At 23.9% G+C, this 12068-nt stretch overlaps 2 protein-coding genes across 3 annotated transcripts; one reads left to right on the forward strand and one right to left on the reverse strand.

Moving 5' to 3' along the window:
* Positions 1–2725: 2725 nt before the first annotated feature.
* LOC128954541 (uncharacterized) lies at positions 2726–8230 on the forward strand. Of its 2 annotated transcripts, none has more exons than XM_054300130.1 (3): positions 2726–2963; positions 6413–6812; positions 7591–8230. In XM_054300130.1, exons 1-3 carry the CDS (start codon positions 2729–2731, stop codon positions 8081–8083), a joined length of 1128 nt encoding a protein of 375 aa, XP_054156105.1. In that variant the 5' UTR covers positions 2726–2728; the 3' UTR covers positions 8084–8230. The 2 variants fall into 2 exon arrangements, with proteins under 2 accessions (XP_054156105.1, XP_054156106.1); XM_054300131.1 differs by having other exon boundaries at positions 6413–6800.
* Positions 8231–9826: 1596 nt separating this feature from the next.
* LOC128954645 (histone acetyltransferase KAT8-like) lies at positions 9827–11558 on the reverse strand. The gene is made up of 2 exons (XM_054300247.1): positions 11321–11558; positions 9827–11230 (listed from the first exon to the last, which is right to left on the reverse strand). Exons 1-2 carry the CDS (start codon positions 11556–11558, stop codon positions 9981–9983), a joined length of 1488 nt encoding a protein of 495 aa, XP_054156222.1. The 3' UTR covers positions 9827–9980.
* Positions 11559–12068: the final 510 nt, after the last annotated feature.

Raw genomic sequence — 12068 nt, forward strand, 5'->3', positions numbered from 1 at the left:
GAAAGTTTCCAATAATATAAATTTATGTCTATGGGATCCCCCCAAAAAAATTCAATATTAATAATATATATATATTATATTCAATTAATATTCAAAATAATAACAAAATAATTCAACAAAATAATTACATTAAATATTTAAAAATATAAATAAAATTTAACCAAAAAAATAAACTATAATTATAATTAGATAATGTGTTATATATTGATATATTATGTTTCAAATTAGTACAGTATTTACAATAGATATAGGGATCTCATAGTAGATTATAATTATAATGTTAAAAAATTTTCTATAGAAATTTATTACTGAGAGAAACTTTATCTAGAAATTTTCTTATAATTTTTTGGGGAAAAAATTTATTATAAAATTTCTATTTTCTCATTTCTCTCTCTCTCTCTCTCTCTCTCTCTCTCTAATATGATATACACTATAAATTTATAATCAATTTTATTTTGCCGATTGACTTCAAAGTTAACTTCAACAAAATGTTATCATTTATTATATTATTAACTTTACATTTGTAATTGTTTTTTATCTCTCTCTCTCTCTCTCTCTCTCTCTCTCTCTCTCTCTCTCTCTTTGACTAATAATAATAATACATGATTTAATTGTGACATGAATTTATAAACATAACTTACAATACACTTAAAAAATACAACCATTACTGTATATGTTATTTATTTAGTTTATTTATCATAAATTAACATTACCTGTATATATATACTGTATATGAATGTAGTTATTATTTTAAGTAGCATTTAATATACAGWATATATATATATACAGTATATATACGGTATATACTGTATACTTAAAGTTGACGTCAGGAAAATACTTAACATTTTTAGTTATAAGTATATATATATATATTGTTCTGTATTATATAAATAACATAATATTGTATTTAAACTAAACTAATACTATTGATGGGCTCATACACACCAACACACACATACATACCGGTACAGTACATAACAGTATTAAACACTATCCTATTATTGATAGGTGTTTAAGGAATTGGTTAACATTTTTAGATAGTTTGTTACAAATGAATGATTTTTTTGTTGTTRTTATTATTATAATAATACTGTATTACATATACCTATACATCACTACTACTACTACTGTGACTACCGTTAAAAGTTATGTTTAAGTTAAGATATCTTATATATTATATATAATACAGTATTTTACTGTCTTAGGTTTTTATTTTGTGTTATGATTTTTATTATTTTTATCAATAATGTTGATAGTGTGCATGTATGTGTGTGTGTGTAACAAAATTTTTTTTTTGTTTTATTATAAATTTATTCAAGTATAATATCAATGATTTTCAATGAGAGAGAGAGAGAGAGAGAGAGAGAGAGAGAGAGAGAGAGAGAGAGAGARAGAGAATATTTACACAAATCAATGTCGAGTGCAATATAAGACTTACACCAAAAAAAAAAAAAATAAAATAAAATAACTAAACATTAGATCTCACTCTCTATCTATCTCTCAGTTTATTATTAATTTCATATACTGTTTATATATATATATATATATTAATTATATTTACTATATTATCAATATATTATGCTGTAGTATATATTTAATTGAGTGTTTCATGTAATGTATGAAACAAATAATAAAAAATAATATTAATATTATTAATAATAATTTATTATTTCAAATGATTTCAAATAAAATAAAAAAAAGTGCACAAATCATATGCACTACTATTAATACAATTACAATTATATATACAGTATATATATAGTAGTATATACAGTATATACTGTTTCTCTATAAAAAAACTAACTGTGTTATCACCAGTGAGATAGTATAATGTTTTATAAATTATATAAATTTATATTATATTATAGATTCAAAAAAATAAGTGATGTTACGGTGTGTTTAAGTAATAGTATATTATATTATATTGTATTTAATACTAAAGTATATGAGATAAGTGACTACCAGTGCTTTAAACACACTGTACTAGTATGTAGTGTAGTGTTAATGTATTTTTATTTTTTGTTACTATTGTTTCCAATGTTTCCAATCAGACATTTAGTTAAATAGTAATATAATATATATATATATATATATATATATATATATTTAAAAAATATTATTATTATTATTATTATTGCTGTTTAGCTGTGAAACATATATTTATATATATATAACTTAAGTGAAAGACATTATACAYATAAATGCTATAATTGTTTTTGTATTATTTTAAAAAAATTTATTATAAATTTAATTATAAATTTATTAAGAATAACGATAATCATAATAATAATAATAATTATATCATTTTTTATTGCTAACTAAAAATTATTATTATTATTATTATATTAATAATTTATAAGAGATAATAATGTAGTTAATTATTTTATTATTTCTTTTATTAATTGTGTTAGAAAAGTGTGTGTGTCTTATAATGTTTTATAATTAAACTAATATACATTTAATATTGCATTTTATTAATATATACAATGAATTTATATTGTGTTCATATTAAAAAAAAATTTGTTATAATTTTTATTATTATTATTATTATTTAACGTCAAACAGATTTCTCTCTCATTATTAATAATTATAATTACTGTATAATAATAATTATTATTATCAAAAAATACTACAACTATATATATATATTATAATTATAGATATATATATATAGATATATAKATATATATTGTCTGTGAATGTCTCGTATACGACAACCAAAATCAAAATGTTGGCATCAAATGGACACCAATTATTGCTAACAAGATCTGCCAAATCGTTATCAAACAAATTATTAATAATAATCTGTTTGAATATAATTATACCATCGATGGTCATCAGCTCAGCATTAGATGACAAACAAATTAARCCAATTTTTAGCCAACAAATAGACAGTTGCGAAAAAAATACAAAAGGATCTACACTTATGAGGTTTACCTCACAATTAGTTATACAAATTGAAGGTAAGAATCGCCTAAAATATATATATATTGTTATTATTATTTAAAGGATAATAGATTATATGTATTACTTGTATTATATAYAGTATATTAACTAATATAGGTATTATAATAATACCTTTTTTATATATATACTTTAGTTTTATTGCTATATTATTGTTAAATATGTTTAATTAATATCATTAAAATTATTTTTTAGACAGTTAATTATCATTAGTAGTAATAATAATAATTATAATAAAAATAATTTATTATTTTACTTATTATTATTATTAAATAKTTTTTTTAAATAATTATTTTTACACACACAAAAAATACAAATTTATTTATTTATATATATATATATTTAATTTTTAATTTAATAATATTATTTATTGAATCGATAATTATATATATAKATATAGATAAAATATTATATATATTTTCAATTATTACAACAAAAATCATTCAACAATTAGTAGTACAACCAAAAAAAAATTTAACATTTAATATATATATATATATTTATTGTAAACTATTTTGTGTGTCTCATTGTTTATATAGTAATAAATTTTATGTATTAATTCTGTACAGTATTATTGATTATCATAATAATAATAATTATTATTTTTAAAAAATTTATGTATCGATGATAGAAAACTATTTTTAATTTTTTTATTTACCAAATAATTAAATAACATATATTAATAAAAAAAATATTGTTAAATCATTTTAACCTATTATTGCCTGCAATGAATGGCGCAAACAATATTTAAATTATTATTATTACTGTAAAAAATAAATTAAAGCAACAAATAATAAGTAATTATTATACGTTTAATAATTAAAGATAATAATAATAATAATACTTGTATTTACAGTATTATATTAATAGTTAATATACTGTATAATAAAATGCATTTTTTAAACTTTGAAAAGTCATGTTATGAATCTCTCTCTGATTAAAATATTATCTATAATATTATGCAATAAAAAATCATTGAAATAATAATAATAGTAATACATAAGTGATTTATAGCTAACTATTTTTTTATTTGTAAAGTCATTTATGGGAAACTTTTTTTTATATTTTATTTGTTGATTATTATTATATTAGACAACATTATAATAGACAAAGAAAAATGATAACAAAATTAATTTATTATATACTATGATATATTCAATTAAACAATATTAATGCTATATTAATGTAATATCTATGATATATATTTTTATTGTATAATAGTTGTAACAATTGACTAAATAAATATGTGCTTAAATTAGATAAATTTTTGCCAATTTTTTATTATTATTATTGAACTTTCATATCTATAAATCTCTGTAGACATAACTTTTAATATATATATATCTATATATTTTTTTAAAAACTACAATATATTAGTTGTTAAAAAATAAAATTATTTATAATATTAATAATAAAATAAAATTATTTCTACACTTAAACAACTATAGCAACTTTGATATTTTCACACAATAGACTTATTATTATTATTATTATTATTTATAATCAATCATTACTACCACCAACGCTATACCAATAAATATTTTTTAGTTAAGATTTAGTAATACAGATAYAKATATTTATGTGATATATTAATAAATAAAATAAAATGTTTTATTGTTTGCGTAATACTGTACTTTATATACAGGTATTACACACACACACACACACACACACACACACACACACACACACACACACACACACACACACACACACACACACACACACACACACACACACACACACACACACACACTGTATATCCTGAACTTAAACTCTAACAAAAATACATATATATATTTTATATATAAGATATCATATTTGAAATATTTGTAAATTTTTTATATAACAATATTGTAATAATAATAATATTAATATTAATACACACTTACACATTGTTATGCTATATATATATATATATATGATATATACAGTATATTTTTTAAATGTCAAATTTTTTATTGCCAAATTTCTACAAATTTTATTTACATTATAGATATATCATAATGTTTATAAGTTATATACAWTTTAGTATATATTTATACGATAGTATCTAATGTTATAAATGTCTTTTATTTTATTTATTGTATTTTTAAAAATATATATATATATTTTAGTTATTTAACTAAATTATTTACTTATAATACAGTATAATAATAATTATGATGATAATAATAATAATAATAATAATAATAATAATAATAATAAAAATTTATCTTAAATTATTTAACCAAATCTGATCTAAAAAATTTTTTTAATTATATTAATATACTTGTATATAAAATACTATAAAATATTATTTTTGTTTAATATTTCACAATAAAATAAAATACAATAGTTTTTTTGTCTTTTGATAGACAGTAGGGATTTTTATAACTTTAAAAATACATATACAGTATATTGCGATAACAAATAGTATATTATATATCAAATAGTATTTAAATGTATAYAAATATCACATTTAAATACATTAGGGGATAACCATTGTGTATGAAAACTTGCAAACAGTATATAAATTTCTATATCAGATATATATATATATATATMTRTATATATATATATATTAAAATATAAGTATATTTAAATAATAAATCGTAGAGATTGTGTGGCACCAAATTTATTATGTAATTTAAATATATTTATTTATTTATATTTATATAAATTGTTTTATATCTTTTAAAATGTCTACACAATACATAATAAATAAAATAAAATAAAAAGCGATTTAAATAATTTAATTTTGAAATATATYTATCTGTCTATTGAAAAAAAAYTATAGCATAGTTTTTTATATTATATTAACAATAAATTAAAGTTCATATATGATATATATATATATTATTATTATAATGTATATGTAATTTTATAATAATAATTAATAATATTTTAATTTATTATTACACTATCAATATAAATARTATTAATAATATGAACTGTATTTATCAAAAATAATATAAACTAAAAAAAATGTTGGCAATGAAATTGATAATTCATTTAATTTTATTAATATTAATATTTAGACAAAAAAATTATTTTATTATTAATAGTATTAATATAATTATTATCATATCATATATGATAATGAATATGGAAATGAAAATAATAATAAATTAATTGATAATTTACTTTTTATTATTTATTAATAATATTATGTCTAATAAACTCTCGTAAACTTATATATAAAATATATTATTAATAATTTATTAATAGTATATATCATATCATATTATTACTGTACAAAAAATAAAGATAATAAYAAAAAAAATTATTAATACATAAGTTATTTTCTATTAGATAATTATATTCAAGTATTTACATAAAGTTTATATATAAATATATATATATCCTATAAAATAAAACATAGGWTTTTTAATTATTAAATAAATCAAATAAATATATATTTAATTACTAAAAACCAAACAAAAAAAAAATTTTGATCACAATTTAGATGCCATTTCCGGCGACAAAGACCTATACGATTTGGTCGCCGACGGCGGCGACGGCGGCAGCGAAATAAAGTCAGTTAAGCTGAAAAAACCGGTCGAAAACGAAACCTTTGATTTTCGGCTAATCTTCGGCGATACCACCGCCGCCGCCGACCAATTGGTTGTCGGCATCAGTGGCCACTTTGTACGCAACTGTGACGACTCGTATTCGTCGTCGTGTACGGTAATCATTGCCTTCCTGTCCAGTCTATGCCTAATCCTGTTTACGGCACTGGCGCTGGCGTTGATTATATTGCGCCGAAAAAAACCGATAACCTTCAAGTTTGGCCAACGAGGAGACGGCGGTGGCCARCGAGAGTCCATCCAATACAACGATGGCGTCGGCAAACAGTTTAGTAATTAGTAAGTTATAAGATATACTGTACATACAGACAGACAGCACCTGTACCTAACTTTCTGTTAGTCTATCCTATCTATCACTAGTAATAATAATAATTATTATTATTATTAGTAATTAGATATTTAAATTTAAATTTTATCTTAATTATTACTAAAAGGGTATCTTAATTAAGTGATATTAACTGGCAATTAAGTAATATTTAAGTGTAAAGTATTATATAATTTAATTATAATAAATAGTTTTTTTTAATTTTGTTGTTGCACTATATAATTAGGTACACAAACATTAATATTAGTTTTGAAAATAAATAAAAATTATCAAAAAAWATTAAATTAAATATWATATTATSATATGTTTGTTAGGATTTTYTTATTGATTAATTTAATATTCTTGTTATTATTTTATTATTATTTTTATTCAAATTGATATTTTATCATATGATATGAATTTATTATTATTATTGTTATTATAATATTATTGATTATTTAATAATGTCTAGAATTTTTAACAAAATTRTATTAAATATCAGTTAATATATTGTATATATATATATATATATAACTTATATATTTAATATGAATAATGAGACTTAAAAAAATTGGAAAATAATATATAAATTTTATATATATTTAAAAAAAATAATATTCACTTTAAAAAAATTTTTAATTAACTTATTAAATAACACCTATAGTTAATAAACTATTAAAACATATAGTTATTATAATTTATATWTTTTTAATTTTTTAAATTTTTCTTATATATATATATATAAAAAATTAGCGAAAACTATAACGAAAATCACGTCAACAAAGAGCCGTCCGGCGGTGATGTGACCGCCAATAATGGCCACAATTTTATAATAAACTCTGTACACAATAGTCCACTKCCGCCGTCGTCKCAGCCGAGAAAGTCRTCGCTAAAGCCGTCGACCAAACGTAACAGTATTAGCGACCCGTCGTCGGTAATGATGGCCAACAACAACAACAATACTAACACAATAATCGCCAATAACCTCAACCTAAATAACAACAACTACGACAACGTTGGCTTTACGGGCGGCGATCTGGAGGTTGTTCCCGAAATCAACGAAGATATCAGATCGTTGGCTGGTGTTGGCCTCGGCGACGGCGGCGGTGGCGGTGGCGTCGACGACAGCGACTGTGGTGCCGACGACGATGATAAGCCACCGACGATGGCACCGCCGAAGCTGCCAGAGGTCCGCCGCAAGTCTATCGTAACGTTTTGCGAAACTACGCAAATCAATTATGGATGATATAACCCATACACACCACTCCCGGAGTAGAGGGGGGGAGGTAGGGAGGGGTTGTTAGATGATGATGATGATGATGGTTGTCCTCCTCCTCCACCATCAATAGTCTTGAGTTAATTAATAAATTGTGATCAATTAGTGTGTGTGTGTGTGTGACTGTGTTTGACATTTTTAAAAAACAATTTTAGATATTAATTGTGTAAATTATATACATATTTTGCTAACAAATTGTTATATATATATATATATAATATAAAAAAATTATTATATATCTTATTTAATTAGGTATATATCATATATATATATATATTATTAATATATATATAAATTATATATATTTTTAAAAAATAATAGCTGTGTTTTAAATAGTGTGTAATTTTTTTTGTTTTGTTATATATATTAGTTGTTGGTATGAAAATTACATAATAATTATTATARTAATAATTAATTAATTAATAATATATTTTTAAATTCATTTAACATTCATTATATATCTCATATCGCCTGAAACATCATCTGTAAACTAACTATTTTTTTCAATAAACAAAATGTGATATAAATTAAGAAACAATAATATAATATAAATAAATAAATTAATTAATTAAAACCAAATAAATCTAATTATTATTATTATTTGATTACATAATATWWTTCCGATTATGTATATGTTTCTCATTAAAGACAAACTATTATAAATTTATTATATATATATTAAATAATATGAATACCGATAATCATATATATATATATATATCATATAATATATATATATATATATATATAATAATTATATATATATGATATATTCAAATAAACAAAACCGATAAAACACTTTATCCTAAGTGTAGTGACTTTTATATACACAACATAACCATCTAATCTATATATATATATATATATATATAATCGGTAATAAAATCAATAAATTTTATTCATTGTTGCCATCCATCCATTCAAAACAAATAAGTAGTGAAATAATTAATGAAAAAAACCCCAATTGATGGGATAATAATTTGTTTTTATCAAAAAATAAAACAAAAAACATTTTTTATCTTAAACTAAAGGATTAAAAATAATTAGCTTTTAATCGATGGGATTATTTTGAAATAATAATAATAATAATGAAAAAAACCAATACTTATCGGTAAGTGCTTTACTGACTCCTGTTTTATGTGTGTGTCTGTGAATCTTAATGATATAAATTAATATATATATAATTATATTATTATTAATTATATAACTAATCATTATATATATATATATATACCGTAATTATCATTAGCATTGGAAAAAAAATATTTATCAACAATTTATTTTCCTCTCTCTCTCTCTCTCTCAAGTATCAATTGTTTTTTTAATTAATTAATTAGTTAGTTAATTACAATGTTATTAGTCTAATACAGTAGTAGTAGTAGTAGTACAGTAGTTGTGTGTGTGTTTAATACAATACAATTTATTTAATTGATTAATTCAAAATGATATATAATATAATTATTATACTSTACTGTACTTTTATATATATAACAATAATTTTTGTTTGTTGGTGTAAATAAAGTWTAGTGATTATGGTATGATATTTTATTTAATTTTATTAGCTCATGTATGTGTCTCTGTGTGTATGGGTGGGTGTGTGRGTATGTGTGCTATCGTGTGTTGGTTGATATCATCAATGAAATTGTAATGTAATATACAGAGACAAATGGATAATYGATTTATCGTTATATATATATATATAAATACAATTTAGTCAATAGTGATATCAATTAATTAATTAATTAATAACTTATATTATAAACCAATACACACAAAAAAAACCTACAGTTAGGTTAAGAGTYAGGTGGCTATAAAAAAAACTACCGATGCTGTCGACAACGACAACTACACACATGTGTCCGTCCGATCACTTTTTGCCCGATTTGTTKATAATTTGTTTCTTAGGCGGCGCCCATCTCAACGAATTTTGTTCAACAGTTAGMCKGGGTTTCTTATACTGGGCACTCTTGAGATGTTCATCCACTAGYTTMGGYGTYACACAGATAACRTGCTGTCCTTTCCAGTATTTRACCATATTCAGCGACTGTAGTGTACCGATRATGTCGCTCTGGGTRATGGATGTCATCARCGATAGATCCCGTATGGATAGTACACCGCGAAAATCGCGCAATATTTCCARCAAAACCCAYGACCARTASGAWCGGTARCTAAGTTTTCCCAAATCACTYAACGGTTTTTCGGGCGATCCRACCGATTGTTCCAGTTTTGAYAGTTCATAGCTGAATGCWATGAGAAATTTGCCGTAACCTTTGCGCTGATAGGGCGGTAGTGTCAGAATACAGGCCAAATTGTTACCGTCGGGCGATTCTTTTTCTTTRGAAAAATAGCCGACAATATGGGCGCCGTGTTTGTCSACTTCGCACAGGATGTAGAACAGGAAGGGTTCGACRTCGAAGAATAGTGTCTTATGATCCAAGAATAGCTTAGCCAACAGACAAAGGTTTTGACAATAGATTTTATGATCTCTGCCGTCGACTTCGTAGACGGATATCGTACCCTTTCGGTAGATTTCTTTGCCGTGCGGCTGCCGATAGCAACAATCCGATTGATGATATCGGTAGGTCTTTTCCAATCGCATATACTTCAGACAGTATTCGCAWATCCAKAGTTTCGGCTGTCGGCCATAGTCTTCGGGAAACGGCGAAAAATACCAGCAATCGATTTCGTATTTACCGAAYTGGATTTTATCCACATATTTYACTTTAGTAATGGCCTCGTGTTCWCGTTCGAGKGCSGCAGTTGTCGGATCCATTTCGGCCAATGTTTTCTGAATGTGATTGATTTCGTCGTGTTTTCGTTTCTGATTGCGCGTAATCTTCCGATCGCTGCCGCCRTCGATRGTRTTGTCGTTGCCGACAGTAATAACAACGGCTGCCGTCGCCGCCGATGAGCCRTCMGTTGTCGACGCCAACGCTGACTTATCGCCAGCTGCTGTACCGCCCGGACCGGCGGCGCCGTTGGCCTTCATTTTCGTATTGAACCTCTCGTTGCCAACCCATTCGTCCAGACGGCGATTGAAGCCGTCGTAGTGGACATAGTATTCTTGGCGTCCGTTTTCGCAGTTATTCGACCGCATTTCGATTACTTCGGCCGAGTCTAGAGAGTCCGCGAGAGAGAGAGAGAGAGAGTATAGTCAGTAAAACTGCGGCAAMCATTGTTGGTCAACAACATGATAAGCAAACTTACGCCACGTGTTGTCCGATCGGCGGACCATTAAATGYTCGCCAATTTCGGGCCACAATTCGCCWCCGCCRCCGAGCTCGGCATCTTCGGCACCATTTTTGTTGAYYCCATTGCCATCAGCGGCGGCGGCRGCAGCRGTGGTCCCGGCGGCGACTGTGGCCGCWGTAGTGCTAACAGTTGCGGTTGTAGTGGTGGTCGCCGTTGTTGTTGTTGTGGCCGCTGTTGTTGTCGACGACGACATCGGGAGTGAAAWTCAAATGARARAAAAGTCTGTAAACAATACTAACGTATAAAACGAAACAAATGTTTTTGGTTTTARTTTTTTTTTTYGGGAAATATTTATTATTATTATWAACTAAAATATATTATTAATTAATTAATAAATTATTTTWAAACACATTTTWTTTAACGACAGTTATTGTTGTTATTGTTTTGTATTTATTATTATTATTATTATTAYTAAACATTGATTGTTAAGCCATAGTATAAAATAAAATTAATTTTTATCCATAAATTATGTCATTATTTAAAGTATTAATGTTTTTTTTTATACAACATTTACGTCAATGTATTTTTTTGTTAGCTATTAGTTTAAWAAAAAAAWTTATTAATTAATTAAATTTAATTAAATACAACAAAATAATAGTAAATTTATTTAACTAAATAGTTTTATGTTTTTTTTTAATAAAAAAATGTATCGAAACATAAACATAATTATTTATTTGATAAAAAATTATTGTTTCATTGTTTT

The sequence above is a fragment of the Oppia nitens genome, unplaced genomic scaffold (assembly GCF_028296485.1).
Source record: "Oppia nitens isolate AA-2021 unplaced genomic scaffold, nextdenovo-longstitch-racon4-pilon3 scaffold28_pilon_pilon_pilon, whole genome shotgun sequence".
NCBI lineage: Eukaryota > Metazoa > Arthropoda > Arachnida > Sarcoptiformes > Oppiidae > Oppia > Oppia nitens.